The 22,725-nt window shown below is 36.4% G+C and overlaps 1 protein-coding gene across 5 annotated transcripts in view; it reads right to left on the reverse strand.

Annotated features, from left to right (window-relative positions):
- Window positions 1–22,725, reverse strand: part of ARFGEF1 (ARF guanine nucleotide exchange factor 1) — a 150,659-nt gene that overhangs the window by 49,649 nt on the left and 78,285 nt on the right. For all 5 annotated transcript variants that reach the window (XR_011389118.1, XR_007919076.2, XR_011389119.1 and 2 more), the window contains exons 10-19: window positions 20,603–20,837; window positions 17,040–17,139; window positions 16,798–16,937; window positions 16,581–16,689; window positions 15,069–15,270; window positions 12,179–12,290; window positions 11,612–11,817; window positions 11,245–11,329; window positions 8,234–8,405; window positions 5,795–5,946 (exon numbers count right to left, since the gene is read on the reverse strand). Coding sequence is in view for 2 of the 5 variants with exons in the window: in XM_070075109.1 (XP_069931210.1) it covers window positions 5,795–5,946; window positions 8,234–8,405; window positions 11,245–11,329; window positions 11,612–11,817; window positions 12,179–12,290; window positions 15,069–15,270; window positions 16,581–16,689; window positions 16,798–16,937; window positions 17,040–17,139; window positions 20,603–20,837 (1,513 nt within the window). In the remaining 3 variants the exon portion in view is untranslated. The remainder of the gene's footprint in view (window positions 1–5,794; window positions 5,947–8,233; window positions 8,406–11,244; window positions 11,330–11,611; window positions 11,818–12,178; window positions 12,291–15,068; window positions 15,271–16,580; window positions 16,690–16,797; window positions 16,938–17,039; window positions 17,140–20,602; window positions 20,838–22,725) is intronic.

The following is a 22,725-nucleotide window of genomic DNA, read 5'->3' on the forward strand; positions in this document are numbered from 1 at the left end:
CATGTTGATGCTGCAGGCTGGGGCTTTAACCTGTATCCCAGCCACAGTACAGGTCCCCTCATCCCTAGCTCTTATTACAAACCAGAAACTATGTAAGACATTGGGGAAAGTGAACAGTCTTCTGTTTCACAAATACAGATAATGCATATGTATATATATATGTAAATAAATCATTATAAACATAATGAAGGAAAAACATAGCATGTGATAAAAAGGGACTGAGGTCAAATGGCAGAGCAGAACTCTCTAACCAGGCGATTTTTAAATCAGAAACTACTTGATCAGCTCTTATCCTGACGGTTGATGTACAATGTAATACTTTATCCATTTTAGTATTTTCTCTTTGTTTTGTTCTAGTACTACTGGTTGAACTCTGTGATTAACACACAATTATTCTTAGGTGTTTAAATTTTAACTTAAAAGTGATCCCTGTTAAATATAAGAGTGGGAATAAGAGAGGGAGGAGATGTACAATTTGGGACATGCTATATTGGACTTGTCCCAAATGGTGGAGTTAGAATCATGCCAGGGGATCCCAATACAATCCCATCAAGGTGGCATGTACCAATGCCATCTCACTAGTCCAAGTGATCAATTTCAGTTCACAATTGATCACACTGATAGGTCTAAGAGTCAAAGGGATCAAACAAGTCTAGTGTCTGCTAATACTAGCTGATAGAATCAAATAGTGAGAGAATGATCCATCATGGGAAGCGGGATACACAGCAGACTCACAGAATGGCAGATGTCCTAAATAGCACTCTGGCCTCAGAATCAGCCCTTAAGGCACACGGATCTGGTTGAAAAGCCCATGAGAGTATTTTAGGCATGGAAAGCCAAGACACTTTGGCAAAACAAAAAAAAGGAAGACCTAAATGGAAGATCTCTGCGAGTGAGATCCCAGTGGAAAGAATGGGGCCATCAAAGAAGGAGGTACCTTTCTCTGAATGGAGGAGAGAACTTCCACTTTGACTATGACCCTGTCAGAATAAAATCGAAGTCGGCGAACTCAAAAGGCTTCCATAGCCTTGGCAGCTCATGACAAGAGCCTAGGGAGATTACTGACACCACAAACAAGAGTGTCAAATTGTTAAGTCAACAACAGAAGTCACTGTGTACTTACTTCTCATGTGGGATCTGTCCTTAGTGTGTTGTCCAATGTGAAGTAATGCTATAACTAGTACTGAAACAGTATTTTACACTTTGTGTTTCTGTGTGGGTGCAAACTGATGAAATCTTTACTTAATATATACTGAACTGATCTTCTGTATATAAAGAGAATTGAAAATGAATCTTGATTTGAATGGAATGGGAGAGGGAGCGGGAGATGGGAGGGAAATTATGGAGGGGGAGCCATTGTAATCCATTAACTGTACTTTGAAAATTTATATTTACTAAATAAAAAATAAATAAATAAATAAAAAAAAGAAACTACTTGGGCAAGGCAGTCAAGAGTATTTTAGACAAAGGACACAGCATGTATAAACACCCTGAAAAGAATTTAAAACATTCCAGAAACTAAAAGAAAGTCAATGTAACTGCAACATAGTACAAAACAGAAGAGATTAGCAGTGACCTTGGAGAGGGATGTGGAGCTAACCATAGAATGTCTCCAGATCTTTGAGTATGTTAGGTAACAAATATCAAGTTATATCAAGGAAGAGCTTAAAGGCACATCTCTTTGGGTAGGGGAGAGACCTTCAAAGTGCTCATGGAAAAGTGGAATTAAAGGATAAAAAACATAAACTTTGTTTCTCAACAAAACTTCCATCAAGTTCAAGATACTTTTTTTTTTTTTTGAAAAGACAGTGAGAGAGAGAGACAGAGAGAAAGGTCTTTCTCCCATTGGCTCACCCCTCAAACGGCTACTACAGCCGGAGCTACGCCGATCCGAAGTCAGGAGCCAGGTGCTTCCTCCTGGTCTCCCACACGGGTGTAGGGGCCCAAGCACTTGGGCCATCCTTCACTGCCTTCCCGGGCCACAGCAGAGAGCTGGACTAGAAGAGGAACAACCGGGACTAGAACCTGGCACCCATATGGGATGCCGGCGCTGCAGGCAGAGGATTAACCAAGTGAGCCACGGCACTGACCCCAATACTTTTGCAAGCAACAGTGCCAGCCATTCAGTCCATCCCTAAGGAACAGAAGAACCTGGAAATTTAACTCATGTCAATGCAGTCTTTTATATATTATCACCTAAAGAAGAAGAGGTACTTTCAAAGACACTTTGGGGTCAGCGCTTGGCATAGTGGGTAAAGCCACCACCTGCAGGGCCAGCATCCAATATGTGTACCAGTTCGTGTCCACTTCCAATCCAGCTCTCTGCTATGGCCTGCGAAGGCAATGGAGGATGGCCCAGGTGTCTGGGTCCCTGCACCCACATGGGAGACCCAGAAGGAGCTCTTAGCTCCTGGCTTTGGATGGGCGTGGCTCCGGCCATAGCAGCCAATTGGGGAGTGAAGTGAACCAGCCTCTCTCTCTCTCTGTGTAACTCGAACTTTCAAATAAATAAATAAATCTTTAAAAAAATAAAAAAAGATGCTTTAAGACAAGGAAAGAAAAAGAAAGCAGAAGGAGCCAATCCAAGCTCATGAGGCGAGGCCTAATGATTTTTCACCAAAATTCACAAAACTGCTCTTGTTTTCTGAGAGTTGCAAGCAGAGACACTATCATGGTGGAAGACTCTAATGAAGCTTTCCTCTCTGCTAAAGTTTTAGAAAACTTTCTCAAAACACTCCTAATAAATTGATGTAAGCACTTTTTTGACCTCCAGAAAGTCAACAAGCAAAATGCTTCACCATCACCCCCAAACCAACTGCTATGACGATGTGTATTTTTAAAATCTACTTGAAAGGCAGAGCAACAGAGATAAAGAGAGATTTTCCACTCACTGGTTCACACCTCAAATGCCCATAGTTGTCAGAAGACTGGAACTCCATACAGGTCTCCCACATGTGTGACAGGGGCCCAAGCATTTCCGCTATCATCCACTGCCCCCAAGATGCACTAGCAAGAAACTCAACCAGAACTGGAGCACCTGGACTCAAACTGGCACTTGTATATAGAAGTGAGCATCCCAAATGCAAGCTTAACTGCTGTACAACACCTGCCTTGATTTTTATCTTGACTGGATCACTTCTGCCTCCTAGTAGTCACTGTTTTGTCTTAAAGATTTTACCGATAAAGCCATGTCTCAATTCCTGTTGTTCTTCTTCCAAGAATGCTTCAGAACTTAATTGCACTTGTTGAAAATTTCCACTGAACCATCTGCTCTTGTCTACAGTTGACAGGGATGCAACACTTTTGGCACCAGCAAGCAGAAAGCTTGCTCCACTTTAAATTTTTCAGTCAGAATTGTATAAGCTGACTCAATTGCGGTATCTAAGGTGTTGGCTATTGTTTCTGCTGTGAATCATCAGCCCTCTTCAATTAGGGCACAGACAAAATTACTTTTTTCCTTATAGATTGATGTGGAAGACAATCTGCTTCTACAGCTTCATCTTCAACACTGTCTCCTCCCTTTTAAAATGCATCATCTACTTGAAAACTGCTGATTTCATCAGGTATATCGACCCCCCATCAGTGATTTTATCATCCACTCAAGTTTCATCATCAATTTGAGGTTTGCTTTTGCTTCTATTTTAGCAGAATTCATGCTGCTCTGAAAGTGGCTCTTTTCAAACTGATGTCTTATCCCTCTTAGTGCCTCAAAATAGATCCTGTTCAGACATATTATAACAAGTCCATATGAGTTTATCTTAGTGCAAAAAAGCTCTGAAATCAATGTATACTTTTTTCATAATATCCATTTTTCATGAATTTTGTGAAGATCCCTCTATTTTGAAAAGATAACTCTGGCGTCTGTAAGTGGGTAAAAGGAGCATGAAAGGAGACATGGAGTTGACAGTTTGGAGAATGTTACAGTAATCAGAGAAATGAGGGTTTCTGAGTAGGGTAGTGGTAATAAAAAATGGCAATGAGGAGAAAAGGTCCTTGATTTTAGCTTGGAGACTGTACAGATAAATTACAGCTAATCCAAAGAATACACCAAAAAGCTATCTAAGAACGTATAGTGAAATGCCAAAAGACTTATATGAGAAATAGCAAAATATGTGAGTCTATGCATGTTATGATCACAATGGTTTAAAACAGAAAAGTAGTATAAACAAGGTAACAGAGGTTTTCTGATGGTAGAATTATGGCTCGTTCCTTATTCTTTTTCTTTTTAAATCTCCCACGTCCCCTGCCAAACATTATTTAAAAGCAAAACAGTAGATCATTTAAAACAAAACAAAAAGCTACTTCTTAAAATTTAACTCACAATAAAAAGTGTTTCTTATATTTCAACATCATTTTCTATGTTATTATAAAAGATAAAGGTCAGTTATATTCCTCTACTCCATCACACTTTGTTTCCCTAGGCCCCTCACTCTCATCCAATAATACTTTCATCAACTTTTAGAAATATCATATCACATAATTTTTTTTAAGATTTATTTATGTATTTCAAAGAGTTACATAGGAGAAGCGGAGACAGAGAGATAGATCTTCCATCAGCTGGTCTACTCCCGAAGTGGTTGCAATGGTTAGGGTGACCACATGGGTTCAGGGGGCCAAGAAGCTGGGCCATCTTCAGCTTTCCCAAGCATATTAGCAGGGACCTGGATCGGAACTACAACAGCTGGAACTTGAACCCACGACTATATGGGAAGACAGCATTGCAGGTGGGCTTTACCCACTATACCACAGCACCAGCCCCCACATCACATAGATCACATAGATTATAACGTAAGGATAGGAGTAAGGAATGAAGAAAGGAAACACAGAAACTTGTGGTCATCTTACACTATCCACACACTGTTCTCCAAAAGATTCGTGCAAAATGAAGCTAAAAGAGTTATATTTATTCTGGTGCAAATAAATTTTGACATCTAAGCTTACAAAGCATCTTCAAAATGCACATAAAATATATATTATAAAAAACTATGCATGAATTTAAAAGTTTTTTGAGTAAAATAAACATCTTTTAATTCTATTTTCCCACAAACTTTAAAAAAAAAAAAAAACCTCAAACACACATGTAGTTAGAATGAGAAATCAGAAGTCAATTCAGAATTTCAGCCTTCATAGATCATTTTACACAATCTCAGCAAATGGAAAATACTTTATGTACTTTCCCTTTTTCAAACTTGACTTGACTTGCCTCTACTTCCCTACAACCCTGTAATGCACTACTTACTCATTTTAAATCTGGATAAAGGATAGAAAAGAAGAACAGGAGAATGAAGAAAAAGAATGGGGAATTAAATTTGGAGAACTGGTAATTCTCAATCTGACTAAATAAATCCAGAAAGACAATGCTCCCTTCTGTTCTGTAACCTAGTTTCTGGGTTCCAGGTATAGGTATACCCTTCATGTTAGTTCCTGGGCTAGAAGCACTGACAGAGAGCAAGTCTCATGATCACTTTAAAATATGGGTTAATCTCAAATATTTAAGAGTCACACATTTAGAGGAAACTAGGCCAAAAATTAATGATCACTACCTAAGAACTCCCTATTCTTAATTCCTAAGATCTCATTCCTGTTAATTGCTTACAGTATATACCTCTTCCTGTTCTCTTTAAAATAAAATTAGTATCTACTATATCTTAAATAACATGGCAACAACATTCTAGTCTACATTAAGAAGCTACATCACTATACTTCTAACTTAAAAAATATGAGTACACTGCATGAAATTACATTGTGTGTAAATGTAAATTACAATGTGTGTACAGTCATGAGAAATTCTAACCTTAAACATGGGTCTCACATGCTCCAAATGTGTCGCACTTGTAAAAGGTGCCTGAACATGGCTCACTGCCTCCATGAGTGCTTTCGCTGTCTTGGCCATCTGTTCCATTTCCAAGTTATACAGAAGTCTTCTTTGTTTTTCACTGGCTACATCTGAAACAATAAACACTATTAGCATTTAAAATATAAAACATTTAAAAATGCTATTTTGATGCTTTACTATCAAATAATTATCACCACTAATTAAAAATAGTTCTAAGAAGGAGACACAGGAGATTACATACTGTATGATTCTACTTTTAAAAAATACTCAGAATAGCTATATCCATAGAAACTGAAAATACATTACTGTTTGCCTGGGGACACAGGGAATGGGGAGCAACTGCTTAATGCGTTTGGGGTGCTATCTGAGGGTACAGAAATGTTTTAGAAGTATACAACAGTGGTGGTTACAAAACACTCTGAATGTTCTAAATATTGCTCAGTTCACTTTAAAATCATCTTATATTACACGAATTTCAACTCAAAAAATAATGGACTAGGAGTTAGGGATAAGTGGAAACCTATAAAAAAAGGAAAGAGTAAGTACAACCATCACAATAAATGGATTAAACAAACAACCCAAACGTGGGGTAGAAGAAAAGTAGAAGAGGTCGGTAAAAGTTAATGGCATTCTTGTACCAGACATGCTTGAATGACATTTCCTGAGTTAACATGGAAATACTGGCCCTAAAATTCCAGGGAAATTTTATTGTTTCCTGCACACTATCTCCTTCCCATTTCTAGCTTCTCACTGATTTCCCATCACCGCATATACAAAACAGGCCACCGAAAGAGGGATGTGATGTTATAGGGAAAATAAAGAAAATTAAATCACATGTGAAAATGAAGACTTAATCAATATAAAAGTGTACTTCAAAATGTTCATAGAGAATTTGTTACTTTTGAATTTCATTTTCCATGGAAATTTTTTTAAAAAATTTTATTTTATTTATTTGAAAGGCAGAGTTTCAGAGAGAGAGAGACAGATTTTTCATCTGTTGATTCTGTTCATTCATTGGGCACAATGACCATGGCTGGGCCAGACTGAAGCCAGGAGCCAGGAGCTTCTTCCAGGTCTCCCACATGGATGTAGGGGCCGCTGCTTTCCCAGGCACATTAGCACAGAGCTGGATCAGAAGTGGAGCAGCTGGGACTTGAACTGGTATCCATAGGGGAAGCCACCATTGCAGAAGCTTTACCTGCTATGCCACAATGCCAGCCCTTTTCCTTGGAAATTCTGAAGCATTCTTGTACTTAATGCTGTAAGCAGGGCTGAAAGTAACACATTCAAATAAACTGCTGATCTATAACTGGACTGGAATAAGAGCCAAGGATGCCTGTTTCAAGATTTGTTTGGCTTTGCCACTTAACGTTTCTGGGTTTTAGGATTGGGGATTGAATGTACATTTTTATACATACTCAGCACACAGATTCTGATTATCTTTGCTAAACTCTCTAGAATTGAGTTTCTTCATCTATAAAGGGAAAATTTCCTAAAATTCCTTAGAATTGTCCACATAATGACAAAAGATAAGGTCCAAATATTCTATTATTCTAACATTATTGCCCTAAACCTCTTGATTTATAATTCAACTAAGAAAAATATATTACATGAACCTCATTGCTTCTCTCCTTTCTAAAGAATTCTGCTATTGCAATCTTTTTAAGCTTGAGATTTTACTTCCAAACAGATGTGTTCAACAAAGTTCGAATTCCCTTTCTCTATTACTATTAGATTTCTGAATCATTACTGTTACCTCATTCCCACAATCATATTATGGCTTTAATTTCATCACCACTATCTGCCTAGAATGACGCTAGGGTCACAGCTGGCTCCTGTTGTTGGTCAAATCTAGAGACCCTATAGTGACAGAATTTGTGGTCTGTATGAAGTAGTAATTTCCAACTCTATAAGTTCTCCCACATTCCTAAACTTGTCCACCTCTTCTAACCACCCTGCTTCCAGCTTTCATTTATGTGTAGTGATTGATGACAGATGGAAATATGTTGCTTGTAGATGGTGAGGAGGCAGGAAAAAAAAGAGTTGAAGCATGATTAGTATATCTTTCCTGAAGATGTGGGGAAAAAGTACATCACCAAAGTATAACACTTCTCATCCAAACATGGTTCTGTTCCTTATTTTTAGGGTTACTTTATTATTTTTAATTGGCACTTAATTATAATTATCAGGTACAGTGTGACAACTTGATATATATGTATGTTAGAAGCAAGTGTGGGTAATTAGCACCTTCCTTTATCCTTTATCATTTTTTCTTGCTGGCTGCCTCCAAATTTCGTTCTTCTAGTAGTGACTTTATTTCCAATCAAGTGAAAAATTCTTTTAGGAACCCATATTTTCCCCTTAAATAATCATGATTCAACTGATTTGGATACTTACTTTGTTTACTTGATTTTGTAGGGATTGTCAGTTCTTTCGTTTCTTTCATTGATATTTTTTTCCCAGCTATCTCGTTATAGATGGCTGATAGATATTCTTCAGGAAGGTCTTTACTGTCATTGATACCTCTATTCATCTTAATATACTGTTCCTTTGTCATTTTATTTTTAACCTAAACATGAAAAAATGTTACAATTCCTAAAAATTGACATTTAAATTCCACTGACATTTTTAAGAATTTGAATATTATCTAAGAAACTTGATATTCTAAATAAGTGGAAAATAATTAGCAAAACATACATAAAATAATAAAAGGAAGTCACAGAAAGTAAATATATGTACAGAAGACCCATTTTGGTATGTAAATACCAAACTCGCCTTGTTCTGATGTGCACATGAGTAATTTGCAACAAGGAAGGAGACTCAATAATGAAGTTAAATCTGTTTTTGTCCACAGTTTAAGAGCTCAAGTAGTCTCTTTAAAAATGGATATGACAAATTTCTCTTTTCTCTTTATTTTTTTTAAAGGTAGAGTTATAGAGAGAGAGAGAACAGAGACAGAGAAGTATTCTATCTGCTGGCTCACTCCCCAAATGGCTACAACACATGGGGCTGGGCCAGGCTGAAGCCAGGAGCCAGGAGCCTCTCCTGGGTCTTACACATTGGAGCAGGGGCCCAAGCACCTGGGCCACCTTCCAACCCCCTCCCAGGTGTGTCAGCAGGGAGCTGGATACGAAGCAGAGCAGCCAGTGACCATATGGGATGCTGGCACTGCAAGCAGTGGCTTAATCCACTATGGAACAATGCTGGTCTGGATATGACAATTACTACAAACATAAAAATAAAGCTCAAATCTTAGTTCAGTGTTATATTGAAATAAAGCTGATTTTATTGAACACAAGATATAAGAATAATGTGCTTTATTTACTAATCTGTGTAGTTCTGAAAAGATGTAAAAGGACTTTTCAGCATTTCTTCAAAATTAGTACAATTTACAAATGTATAGAATATGACACAACTGCTGATGTCAATTATTTATAGAACCAAGTATGCTTAAAAGCATAACCTTCTAAAGACAAAGGCATGTACTACAAAGATATCTAAATAGATCATTATCTGTGGGCTGCCTTCCAAAACCATGGAAAAGGTAATTATGCTGGATAATATAAACTCTGAAGGTGAGCTGCTTTGAGTATGTCAACAATATGCCAAAGGCAAATCTTAAATAATTTTCTTTAAAAAAAGAAAATCAGGTCAAGCTGTGGTAAATACATACAACAGTAAAAACATCATATCCAATTATCCCACTTTACGTGTAGTATATACTTTCCATATTAATACTGTCTTAAACAGTTTAATGCACAGAAGTTTCCACGTTGCAGTTTAATAACAAACTTCAAACAAATTTAATAATCTCAGATTAGTATAGATTTATCTTGTACCCTAAAAATAAAATCACTAGATGCTATTCTCAGAAGTACCAAGAAATTCTTGCAACTATATATAAAAATAATTTTACCCAAGAATATCAGAATTTTTAGAAACTAAGCAAAACATTTAAATTTCAAAAATAACTTTTAGTTCATATCAAAAATCAAGAGTTATTTAATATTTAACAAGGAGTTAATTTTTGAAGCAAACAAAATTTGAACATTTCTTAGAGATCTAATATTTTTAAATTTTTTGTTAGTTTTTTAGGTGTCAAGCTATTGTGGTTATGTTTAAACAGAGTATTTCTATTTTAGAAATACATACTGATGGGGCTGGCGCTGTGGCCTACCAGATAGAGCTGCTGCCTGTGGTGCCAGCATCCCATATGGGCGCCAGTTCAAGTCCGGGCTGCTCCACTTCTGATGCAGCTCTCTGCTATGGCCTAGAAAGGCAGTGGAAGATGGCCCAAGTCCTTGGGCCTCTGCACCCATGTGGGAGACCCAGAAAAGGCTCCTGGCTCCTGGCTCCAGACTGGCACAACACCGGCTGTTGTAGTCATTTGGGGAGTGAACCAGTGGATAGAAGACCTTTCTCTTTCTGCCTCTGCCTCTCTGTAACTCTGCCTTTCAAACAAATAAATAATTCTTTAAAAATAAAATACACACTGACATAAATACAGATGAAATAATATGTAATCTGGGATATGTTTCAAAATTATCTGAGGCAGATAAAGTATGCAGTTAGAACAAAACTGGCCACAAGGTGGTAACTGTGGAAGCTGGGTGTTGGCACATGAGGGTTCACCTGTTGAGTTTTCATCTCTCTACTGTTTGACACATTAAACGAGAGATGGCTTACGTGTGGTGTTTTCCACATTGTGACACGCACAGATGTTAAGGTCTATAAACTTTGTTTAGATTAAAATATATCTTAATCTTTATACAGCTGTCAATCATGAGACTGACAAATATGAATCTATCTCAAAAAGCTCATGGGAAAAAGGAATTAAAAAAGCTTTGGGGGCTGGCATTGTGGCTTAGTGCATTAAGTTGCCACCTGCAGCACCAGCATCACAAATAGGAGCTGGTTTGAGACTAAGATGCTCCACTTCTGATCCAGCTGCCTGTTACTGCACCTTGGAAAGCAGCGGAAGACATCCCAAGTGCTTGGACCCCTGAACCCATGTGGTAGACCATGAGGCTTCAGTCTGGTCCATCCCTAGCCCTTGCTGCCACTGGGAAGTGAACAGGTGGATGGAGGATCTCTCGTCCCCTCTGTCTTTCCCTGTAACTCTACTTTTCAAATTAAAAAAATAAGAATACTAAAAATTAAAAAAGCTTTGAAATATTTCCCATGAATTTTCTGAAGACTTCATGTATATATTATACACACACCTAAAAGTCTAAATAGAATTACCACCAGATACTGTTTTTGTAAAATATACATCACAAGTTAAATATACCACTTTAATAAATTGCTCAATTAAATGAGATTAAAATTTCAACTACTACTTCTTGAATTCAAAAGAATATATTTGATTTCTAGTACTAATTGTCAAACTGACATAGAAGAAAGTATACCTGTGGACTGTGAAGGTCTGTGGTCAACATGATAATTGAGTAAGCCAAAACATAAGCAGTATCCGCACTAGCAAAAAGAGTTTGCCTGGAAAAATAAGCGTATCATGTTATAAACTTTTGTCTTATAGTTTCATTTAAATAAGTGATCTCAAGTTCCATAGAACTTTAAATTTTCTCTTTCAGAAATTTATAATATATCTCATTTTTAAAAATTTTTTACAGATTTGCCCTATTACTTTCACAAGTAGATAATCTAAATTCTCTGGAGACAGGGGATTACTTTATATTATCTCTGAATCCCTGGATGCTCCTTAGTGCAGTGTCATAGACAGAGCTGACAATCAAGAAGCACCTGAATCTTACTCACCCTTGGTTGCATTCTAGGTATCGTGCAGCAAATTTTTCCATTAACCGATCAATTTTCTGAGCTTCCCCTGGAAGACGAAATCCTTCTAGAAACATGCGAAGAGCAGAAACAAAGTCTTTTCCAGAGAAGTCATGTTGGTCTACATATGCATACATGACTTCTTTGTTAAATTTATCATTATCTCCCAGGAATTCACCCACTTGAGTCTAAAGCAAAAGCAAATGACAGAAACTCGTATTCTGATGGTACATCATTTATCAAACAGCCACTTAAAAAGAGAAAAACCCCTAAGATCCACAGGTTTTTAACTACAGATTAACAACTTCAAACATGAAGCTGAAGGTTGATTTAGTATACTAAATGTGTTTAGAAAACAAAAATCAAGATTTGTAGAATTTAGAAAATCTGAAAACGAGCTTTATATTATACAGATATATATTTTAAACCTATGTTATTCTTTAGATTTTATCTTCTTACTTACTTAGGAAAACATGTTCTGGGGGCCATAGTACATAACTTAAGGAATTTTACAGAAAAGGTTAGGAAGAAATAAAATGGTATTCTTACAGAATCTAATCTTTCCTCTTGATGTAAGAATTGGGCAATATCTTCAGGAGTGGTCCCAAGCATCCCTTGTTCTTGGAGGTACTGTATTCCTCTCTTTGGTTTCTTATTAAATCTAGATTCAGAAAAGTTATAGGTTACAAAACAAACATACAAAACAAAGTAGCTTTTTTATACACTATTGAACTCAATGAAAAAGAAATCAAGAAAGAAACCCCATTCACAATAATCATTAAAAAATTAAATATTTAGGAATAAATGTAACTAAAGAAGTGAAAGTTCTCCACAATGTAAGTTGTAAAACATTGATGAAAGAAATCAGCAAGGGCACAAAAAATGGAAAGATACTCCTTGCTCATGAACTGGAAGAATCAAGATCATTAAAATGTCTATACTTCCTAAAACAATCTATGGATTAACTGCAATTTCTATCAAAATACCAATGACATTCTTTACAGTATTAGAAAAATCAATCTTAAAATTCATCTGGATTCACAAAAGACCCAGAATGGATGAAGTTAATAAAAATATGAAAATAGATGCCAGTGCTGTGGCATAGCAGGTAAAGCTGCCATCTGCAACACTGGCATCCCAAGTGGGTGCCAGCTTGAGACCCAGCTGCTCCACTTCTGATGCAGCTCCCTGCTAATGTGCCTGGGAAAGCAGCAGCAGATGGCCCACGTGCTTGGGTCCCTGAATCTATGTGGGAGACTCCAAAGTAGCTCCTGGCTCTTGGCTTTGATCTGGCCCAGCCCCAGCTGTTGCTGCCATCTGGGGAGTGAACCAGCAGATGAAAGATCTCTCTCTGCCTTCCCCTACTTTGTAATTCTGCCTTTCAAATAAAATAAATCTTAAAAGAAAAAAAAAACCCAACACACTAAAAAGTTATATTTCATGAAAAGATGATCCTGAGTTCTAAACCACAGCCAAACAGATTAAATAAAATCAAACAATTCACATCGAGGTAAACCTAATCACTGCTGTCTGAGGTTCATACTCTTAACAGAATAAACACAATATTTAAAAATTTTATTAGTAAAAATAAAACAAACATATGTATTCATGAGAAAATAATGCAGCAAAATGGTAAATGTTTGAGGAGATAAATGTGTTTATCCTAATTTGGTCATTGTATGCATGTATCAATATCACATGGTAGGTACGAACATGTGTAATTCTTACATGTCAGTTAAAAAAAGAAAATGCAAGGCAAGTGACTGAGTTTGTCAGAAAAAATATCCCAGAGAGGAAGAGGCATACTAATGAATCCACGAAACAGCATATTATAATAAATAGGTCTGCACTGTTGGAACAGTAAGTTGAGAAGAGAAGTAACAGGTTATGAAGCTTAAGAGTCAGTAGATTCAAATTACGGAAGAACTATATGCTATTACAAAAAGCACTGGCTTTAATTTCTAAAAGCAAAACAGGAGAAAGACAAGTAGATTTTTACTCAATAAACATTACTCAAGTATGGGAAGACTAAAGAACGAATAAGACCAAAGAAAGATAATTAAAAGATTATACCAGTTAACACCAATAACGGTGATGACTGACAACCAAATACCAAGTATTTGTTTGCTCAGCGACCTGCAATATGCCTAACTGTTTATAGACACTAGACCATGGGCCCATGACAAGAAGGGCTGCTGATTCATTCATCTAGTTTCCCAGGACTTTGCATATTATTATCTGGAACTGATGGGACCTAGTGAACAATTGTGAAACAAATTTTTTTTTTTATAGTGACACTGAAAAAATGACATTTGAACATTCATTCACTAAAAGGCACTACTTTAGTATCAGGAAGAAATGCTACAAAAGAGAAACAGCAAACCAAGTAAACATAAGGGGATATTTTTAACAGTTCAACTAGATTTATGGAGAAAGGCCAGTAACCTTTTTACTCCTTATTGCATCTCTTTGAAAAAGACATAGGCAATAAAAGGAAGAAAGGCAACATGGTGGCATTCACACAGAAAACAGTTTAGGAGTAGGCTGAAATTATACAGCTTAGTGAGAAAACAATTTTACAAAATCAGGGTGTAGTACAGTAGCCAGGTTGGAAAGGGAGTTCATCACCTTAACATAAAAATAAATCAATTAATAAGAGTTTATCAACAACAAGAATAGCACATTTATAACACAATTGGAGAAAATATTAAACTGTAAAGGATCAATGTTATTAGAAGTCTCAGATGTTAAATTTTTTTTATTAGAAAAGCAGAGTTACAGAGAGGCAGAGGCAGAGACAGAGAGATCTTCCATCTGCTGGTTCACTCTCCAATGGTCTCAAAGGCCAGAGCTGGGCCAATCCACAGCCAAGAGCCAGGAGCTTCTTCCAGGTCTCCCAAGTACTTGGGCCATCTTCCACTACTCTCCCAGGCCATAGCAGGCAGCTGGATTGGATGTGGAACAGCCAGGTCTTCAACTGGCACCCATATGGGATGCTGGCACTGCAGGTGGCGGCCTTACCTACTATGCCACAGCGCCGCCCTCTAAATTTTTTGAGATGACATCTAATTTGGAAATTTAAGATGCGATTTCATAACTGAACTCAATGAACAATGCAAAACTGTAGAGATAATGTTCAATAGCACATAATATTTGATTATGGCACAAAATTAATCTATATGACAACACTGGTTGAGCACTGAAAGAGACTGGGCTAGACTGCAATGAACAAGGGGAGTTGAATACTGAGCCATTAGAATTCCTGGATACAAGAAAACTAAACTATGCCACCTTACCCCTGCTGCCTGCTACTTACTGAAACATGTTTTAAGTAGGGTGCAAAAAAAATTCTCAGAAGATACAGTAAAATCCAGAGCAGGGATGGCACAGACCTGGCAGAAGAATATTCAGTAACATTTCTCTTTACAATGATACTTACAGATCTATCCCTTGTTCTATTATTTCTTTTTGTTGCTTTAGGACCTCAAATTGTTCTGGATTATCAGTGCCAGACATCTGTGTACTGTAGCTGCCTATTCCTGATGATGATGTTGACTCCAGGGAATTTAAACTTCCATATCTGTTTATTGTCTCAGGGTGCTTTATTTCACTCATCTCTTGCTCTGAGGGTTTTTCCTGGCCTGTAAGAAAAATCAACACAGTACATTATAGCAGTACCCTCTTATCCACAGGGAATACCTTCCAAGATCTTTAGTGAATATCTGAAACAAGAGATGTTATCAAATACTATTTACATATACTATGTTTTTTAATACGTATACATACCTATGATACAGTTCATTTATAAATTAGACACCTTAAGAGATTAGTAACAATAACAAAATAGGACAACTGTAATAATATGCTATGTAAATAGTCTTTCCGTCTCTCTCTCCCAGAAAATCTTATTGTGCTACAGAGCTTAGTAACTTTCCAATAAAAGTATTTTTTTTCCCTACTGAGAATTTTCACTCTTTCACTTAAAGAAAGCATTTTATAGCCCCTCTTTGGTATACCTGAATTGCCATCATTCAGTAAAATAAGTTATCTGACCACAAGCACTACAATAGCACAACAGTGGATTTGATAAATAAGACAGCTTCTAATTGACAATCAGGCAGGTAGTACATACAGCATGGATACACTGGCCAAAAGGATGATTCATATCCTGGGCAGGATGAAATAGAATGGTGTGAGATTTCATCATGCTATTTACAGTGGTGCCCAATTAAAAACTTATGGACTGCTTATTTCTGAAAATTTTTATGCAATATTTTCAGACTTTAGTTGGCCATGACTAACTAAGGCCATGGAAAGCAAAGCTGCAGATGAGGAAAGACTACTACATTCTAAGAAAAAACAATGCAAAAGGGAAAATAAATGATCAAATAGGGCTAAGTATATTTCAGTGTTGCTTAGCTATGTATTTAAAATAAACATTAGGTGCCATAATAAATAATATGCTTTGATACTAAGACTCACTGTAATTTCTACATGTATATCATTGGGAAGATTTTTGCAGTTGCAGTGCTTCCTATCAACTGCACTGGATTTTAGCTCTTAGCTCATGCCTCATGAATTAGTTTGTCCCCATCAGGCTTTTGGCCAAGATAACACTAGTATAGCCCTGAACCTTTGGGTTTTTCTCTTAGGGTAAATAAACACTGGAGGAAACAAACTTCCTAAAACATGCTGGCTTTTATGTAATTATCTTAGTAACTATTATGAAGTTGCATAAATATAATTCACTTTATATAATATTCAAAATATTTCTAGGACAACTAAGTTGGAAAATTCACAGTTTTAAAGCTAGCTATTTAACTCACGGAGAATGCTCCTTCATCAGTTAATGAATAAACATGTCAACACTTGTTCAACAACATCTGACAACTATTCTCCAAAGAATCATTAACTTTAAATGATAAATTATAAGCTCAAAATATAGCCTTACCAAGAGTTGTTTGAGAGTTGGGATTCACATACTGATCCTTACTCCATTCAACCATACACTTCAGAATTGACACTAAGCACTCTAATCCTTTTTTCCGCAGGCTCAATTCCTACAAAATAATTCATAAACAAAATAAAAATAAAAACATCTTCTAAGGAAAACACATACCTTATCCTTGGCCAAGTTTAAATTTGAAAATGCTTTTTAAAGTTCTTACCTGAACATTACTCATACCAAGTTCTTGACTGCCCCTTCCTTGAGCAATTTTTGATAGGTCGTTTACTAATCTTTCAAATATATTTGCTGCGTTTAAGTCACAGTCATAATTTACATAAATATCCACTACACTCTGAGCATCTGCAAGAATATATTAATTTTTAAAAATGCATCTAAAACCGAAGTATATCTAGCCTTTAATTATATAATAAAAGAAATATATAGAATGATAATTTTAAATACCTGCACAAATCCTTGTCAGTGTCTGAATAACCATCCATTTATGATCAAATGAGCTAGTAGAAGTTTCCAAAATATATAGAAAAATTTCTTTAAAGAACACCTGTGAGTAGGAGAAAACTTCTGTTTAAAACATTGTTTGAATACAGATTTATCACTTCACTAAAGATCTCAAAGTTTTAGAAAAGAAAGATTAGGACCCAAGTTCCTCTGGAGTTTAACTCCACTTGAGTTCTATCGCTGAAATTTCAATACTAAAAATAACTTCACTAAGTGACTTTCACTTGCCTTCCTAATCCCAGCACTGCACTTCACATTGTTTTGATTTGCTATCACACAGCTGCTCAAAAATATGCCAAGATACAGAGTTCTACAGGATGGTAATTTCTTGAAAATAATTACAAAAAATAAATCTTTGCTTCATTTTTCACCCCCTCAAAGAGCAAAATTTATAGTTTGCTCATGAATTATATTTTTCTGACATACTTACATTGGGCAGGCCTAATTGCTCCTAAATTTAAATGTAACTGATACTGTAACCAAGATAATAAAACTATCTAATTCTTACATGCTGTTTATGTTTTCATAAACACTCATGAAAGTGAAAAATACCTACTATCTGAAGGCTACAAACAGTTGCTCACTATTTTTGAAATCAGGTACAAAGGAGTTAATCAACCTAACGAAATATACTTCAATTTAATCAGTTAAGAATTTTCAGATTCAAATTTATTTTGGACATGTGACTATGACTTAAGAGATAACTAAAAAGAAAAACAATGTACTAGTATTTATGGGACATATATATATAATGTAGACAGAAATAATCCAAGTTATAACATGACTTATTCTTCCCCCAAACTATGTTATGTATGCCTGTAAAGTGCTTCCCCACCACCACCACCACCACCACCACCACCACCACAAAGTGCCACTATTCTCTTGCATAACCTAAATCCTATGGTCTGAAAGCTCTGTAAGGATAGAGACCAAGTCTTTCTGGCTAAGCACTGTGTCCACACTGCATGACACAAGATAGTTGTTCAGTAGATGTTTATGGTTATATGTCTACAGTTACAAAACATTGCTCCAAGGCACCTCAGAGTGCTATAGCAAATTCACAGGAGTGCCATGAGGAGTTTTGAGATAAAATTCAGAAGGAAATATATCTGTTGGATATCTCATGCAGTTGTTCAGTTTTAATTAGATCACTACAGTCCTTTCAATGACATCATTATTTTTGCAAACCTGGGTTTTGGTAATTGCTTCCATAAAAATTACTGTATGAAAATCAATGAAGAATAGGAATGCAGATGGTCTGATTCCAAAGGGCAGTGTCCAAAAGGCACACATATTCCAGTAGTAATTGTGGCTAAAAATGAAATGAAAATAATTTTTCTTTGAATTTATGCATACTTTTTAAATTAAATGGATACTAGGCTAAGAGATGTATTTATTAAGTTTTTGTTTATAATGTTAATATATCCAACTGTTGGGATTTTTTTTTGTTTTTGTTTTTGAGGCAGAGATACTGAGGGTGCACTCCCATCTGCTGGTTCACTTTCTAAATGCTATAGATAGCTGGGAAGCAACCCAGGTCTCTCCCATGGGAGGCAGGAAAGCAGGTACTTGAGCCATCATAGCTGCCACCCAGGGTCTGCATTAGCAGGAAGCTGCTTTAGAACCTGGAGCTGGGAACTGAACCCAGGTACACTGATGCACAGTACAGGTATCCTAACCAGGCTACATGCCTGCTCCCTGTTAGGCTCCTGACCTAAGCTTACCATGAAAAAACTGGAGGCTCTGCTGGTGCAGTGAAATCAAGAAACTTTGGGACTCTGATTGATTTATGGAATAAATAAAAAACATAAGCCTTACTATTATAATAAACCTATCAACAGAGTCTCTAAAAGGAAAAAAAAAAAACAACCTTTTAATGACTTATTAAGTAACCATCTTGGACAAATACACAGACTAATAGCTCTACCATGTCTCCTCTTAAAAGTTGTATATAAACAATATTTTCCTACAACAGATATGTTGTTTAATGCCCCTGGAAAAATCACATTGTAGAAACTCTTAAGTGACTACTGTCAAAACATGAATCTTCACATAAGAACAATCTCAATTTTTATTTGCACATTTAGGTTTTCATATGTTGGGCTTTCTCCAAACGGAACACAATTCATCTTGAATTTGAATATGTTTAATATTTTCAAAAGCACATCTACATTTATTTCATTAAACAATTCCTAAAGAAGTAGACTTAGTATCCAAAAATGTTCTTGGATGAAGTCGTCCAAAATTCTCTAACATTAATTTAAATGGCTCATCATCAAATGAGCCAGTGTGTTATAGAAGCAACAGATCTACCAAGCATTTTCTAAAAAGTCTCTTATTTATAGTTCTTTAAGTCTCTTATTACAGAAGATAACAGCTGTTCCTAGTGTATTATTTTAATAGACATATGTCAAACTTCTGAAACTTAACATACTGCCACCAGAAATTGTTTCCTGCCCAAAGAGATGATCCAAGTTTAAAAATTTTTCATTTAAAAGTCTAAGTCCTTATTCTTTTTCATTCCCATGGCCAAATTCCAAATGAATTGATAGATATTACAGAACATTAATAAAGGACAAAATGACTATTTTAGGCATCTCAAAATATGATGAAAATAATGAAGTATTATACTCTTTATGTTGGACTAATAAATTATTAGTCTTAAGTTAGCATTAAATGTAAAATTAACAAAAATTAAGAATAATCTGCATGTAAAATATAAATGTAAAAACAACATAAAGATGTATATTTCTAAAATATACAATGTCCCAAAATATTAAAAAAAATGGTAAGTTGGAAAAAGTATCCATTAAATCAGTAAAACATTAAGAACTATTTTTAAATACTGAATTACTTCAAGATGATAACCAAAGATTAGGAATTGGTACGCCTGTGCAATGCATGCAGACATGGTTGGAAGATCTAAAGATTCTGAATATACTGTATTACCACATGACTTACTCAATTTCCAAGGGTATTGGGACAAACTAAGAATACTTAAGAAACAGTAAGAATAAAAATTATAAAAAATACAAGACAAAAGCACAAAGCAGAAGTCATTTTTTTTTTCAAACGTTCTACATAACTCCCAAAATAAAGTATCTCTCAATCACCTCTTTTAAAACGTTTAATACTTAAATGGCTTAAAGCCATGTAGGCACAGTATATATTTGGAGCTTTTAGGATAGAACAATTCCATTATTATGTAACATATTTATAATGATACAACTATTATGATGTAGAGAGCTAGAACAATTCATTCAACTAATGTGAAATTTTTTAAAGCAGGGGCTGCATCTTATTTCATTTCACATTGTTAAGTACTTACCCAGTGTCTAGTACTTTATAGCCACATTTTAGTTTAATGGGAAATGAAAGAAAAGATATTTACCAACGTATAAATATTTCACACTTTGAGAAACTTTCCAGTGTGTTAATTACCTGATTTAAACAAACGATATATCCAACAGTAATCTTATACTTCAATGCCTGAATGCAGGACATACCTCAATTTGCATCTTCAGATGCGTCTTAAAGTTTGACAACAAAGTAAGAAATATGGAAAGGGAAAGTTCAAAAACTTCTGGAACAGATGAGACTCCATTCTTTGAGAGTGCAACACACAGATACTGCTTAATAGCATTAATAAACATCTCATTTGTCCTGAAAACAGGTCCTGCATTCTGCAGGATGGATAGAAGTAACTGCAATGAAAGAATCTTGGATCGTAACTCATGAGACCTAAAACATAAAAAAGAAGGCATAGTATGTGGACAAATCTAGCATTTTTGTCATAACAAATTATTCCAAAGATATTTACTAATACCATATAATTTCACAAGCTTTCTGAATGAAGAGGAACAGAATACAGCACAGAAAGAAAACACTGGGTTGGTGCTATGGCACAGTGGACTAAGACACTGTCTGCAACACCAGCATCCCATATGGAGCCCAGTTCAAGTCCTGGCTGCTCCATTTCTGATCCAGCTCCCTGCTAATTGACTGGGAAAAGCAGCAGAGGATGGCCCAAGTGCTTAGGCCCTTGCATGCATGTGGGAATCCTGGATGAAGCTCCTGAATCCTGGCTTCGGCCTGGCCTAGCCCCAGCCGTTTCTGCCATTTGGGGAGTGAACCAGCAGATAGACAGAAGATCTCTCTGTCTTGGTCTCACTGTAACTCTTTCAAATAAATAAATAAAAATCTTTTAAAAAATTCATAAACAAGCTTAGCCATTAATAATCACTGCTTCCATTGATGATGCCTTGTGCCATATAATTTCATAAACTTTTTAAATGGGAAAAAAATTGACAAATATTTCATATCAACCTACTTCTCCATTGCAAAAGAAAAAATAATTTTAGGATTTATGTCTCATTCCTTTTTTTCACAACTATACTTCTTAGAAATCATAATAAACTTCTCAGATTAAGTATCATCTTTAGAATATAACAGCTTGAACATTTTTTCTTAGTTATGCTACTCAAAAATCACAAACACCAATAAAAGTTATGGTTGCTTTAACAAGTTACAGTACCACTGGGAGCTTACTTTTTCAATAACCATTTAAAGAGGTCCTCTCTTAAAGATTTATTTTATCTATTTATTTGAAAGTCAGAGTTATATATAGAGAGGGAGAGACAAAGAGAAATTTTTCCATCTGTTGGTTTATTCCCCAGATGGCCGCAACGGCTGGGCTGGGGCTGGGGCTGGGGTTGGGGTTGGGGTTGGGGCAGGTCAGAGCCAGGAGCCAGGAGCTCCTTCCAGGTCTCCCATATGGGTGGCAGGGGCCCAAACACTTGGGCCATCGTCGGCTGCTTTCCCTAGGCTATCAGCAGGGAGATAGATTATAAGTAGAGCAGCCAGAACATCAACTAGCACCCTGGCACTGCAGGCAGTGGCTTAACCTGCTATACAAAACATCAGCCCCAGGACTTTTTCTTTTTTTTTTAATTTTGACAGGAAGAGTGAACAGTGAGAGAGAGAGAGACAGAGAGAAAGGTCTTCCTTTGCCATTGGTTCACCCTCCAATGGCCGCCGCGCTGCAGCCGGCGCATCACGCTGATCCGATGGCAGGAGCCAGGTGCTTCTCCTGGTCTCCCATGGGGTGCAGGGCCCAAGCACTTGGGCCATCCTCCACTGCACTCCTGGGCCACAGCAGAGAGCTGGCCTGGAAGAGGGGCAACCGGGACAGAATCCGGCACCCCGACCGGGACTAGAACCTGGTGTGCTGGCGCCACAAGGCGGAGGATTAGCCTAGTGAGTCACGGCGCCAGCTGACTTTTTCTCTTAATAGTCATTTATTCTAAATATTTTTGTACTGAAAAGCTGAAAAATAGATCTTAAAGTTCTGATTTATTTTTCTGATCTATATATTGTGCCATGCTTCTATCTAGCATTTTACATATTAAGATTTTTCCAAATACAATTTTTCTTTCATTGAAGGGTCTCTTAAGACCCACAGATCAAAGAGATGTATATTAGGCAAAATTTCAAAGAGACCATACTCAGTACGTGCACTACCAGTTAGTAACTTTTTAAAAAACTTATTTCAAATGTTATATTTAAATACATTTACCTGGTATAGGAAACTAAATTGCTCCTCATGTTCATCTTAAAACTTTTATGGTAA

The sequence above is a fragment of the Oryctolagus cuniculus genome, chromosome 6 (genome assembly GCF_964237555.1).
Source record: "Oryctolagus cuniculus chromosome 6, mOryCun1.1, whole genome shotgun sequence".
Lineage (NCBI taxonomy): Eukaryota > Metazoa > Chordata > Mammalia > Lagomorpha > Leporidae > Oryctolagus > Oryctolagus cuniculus.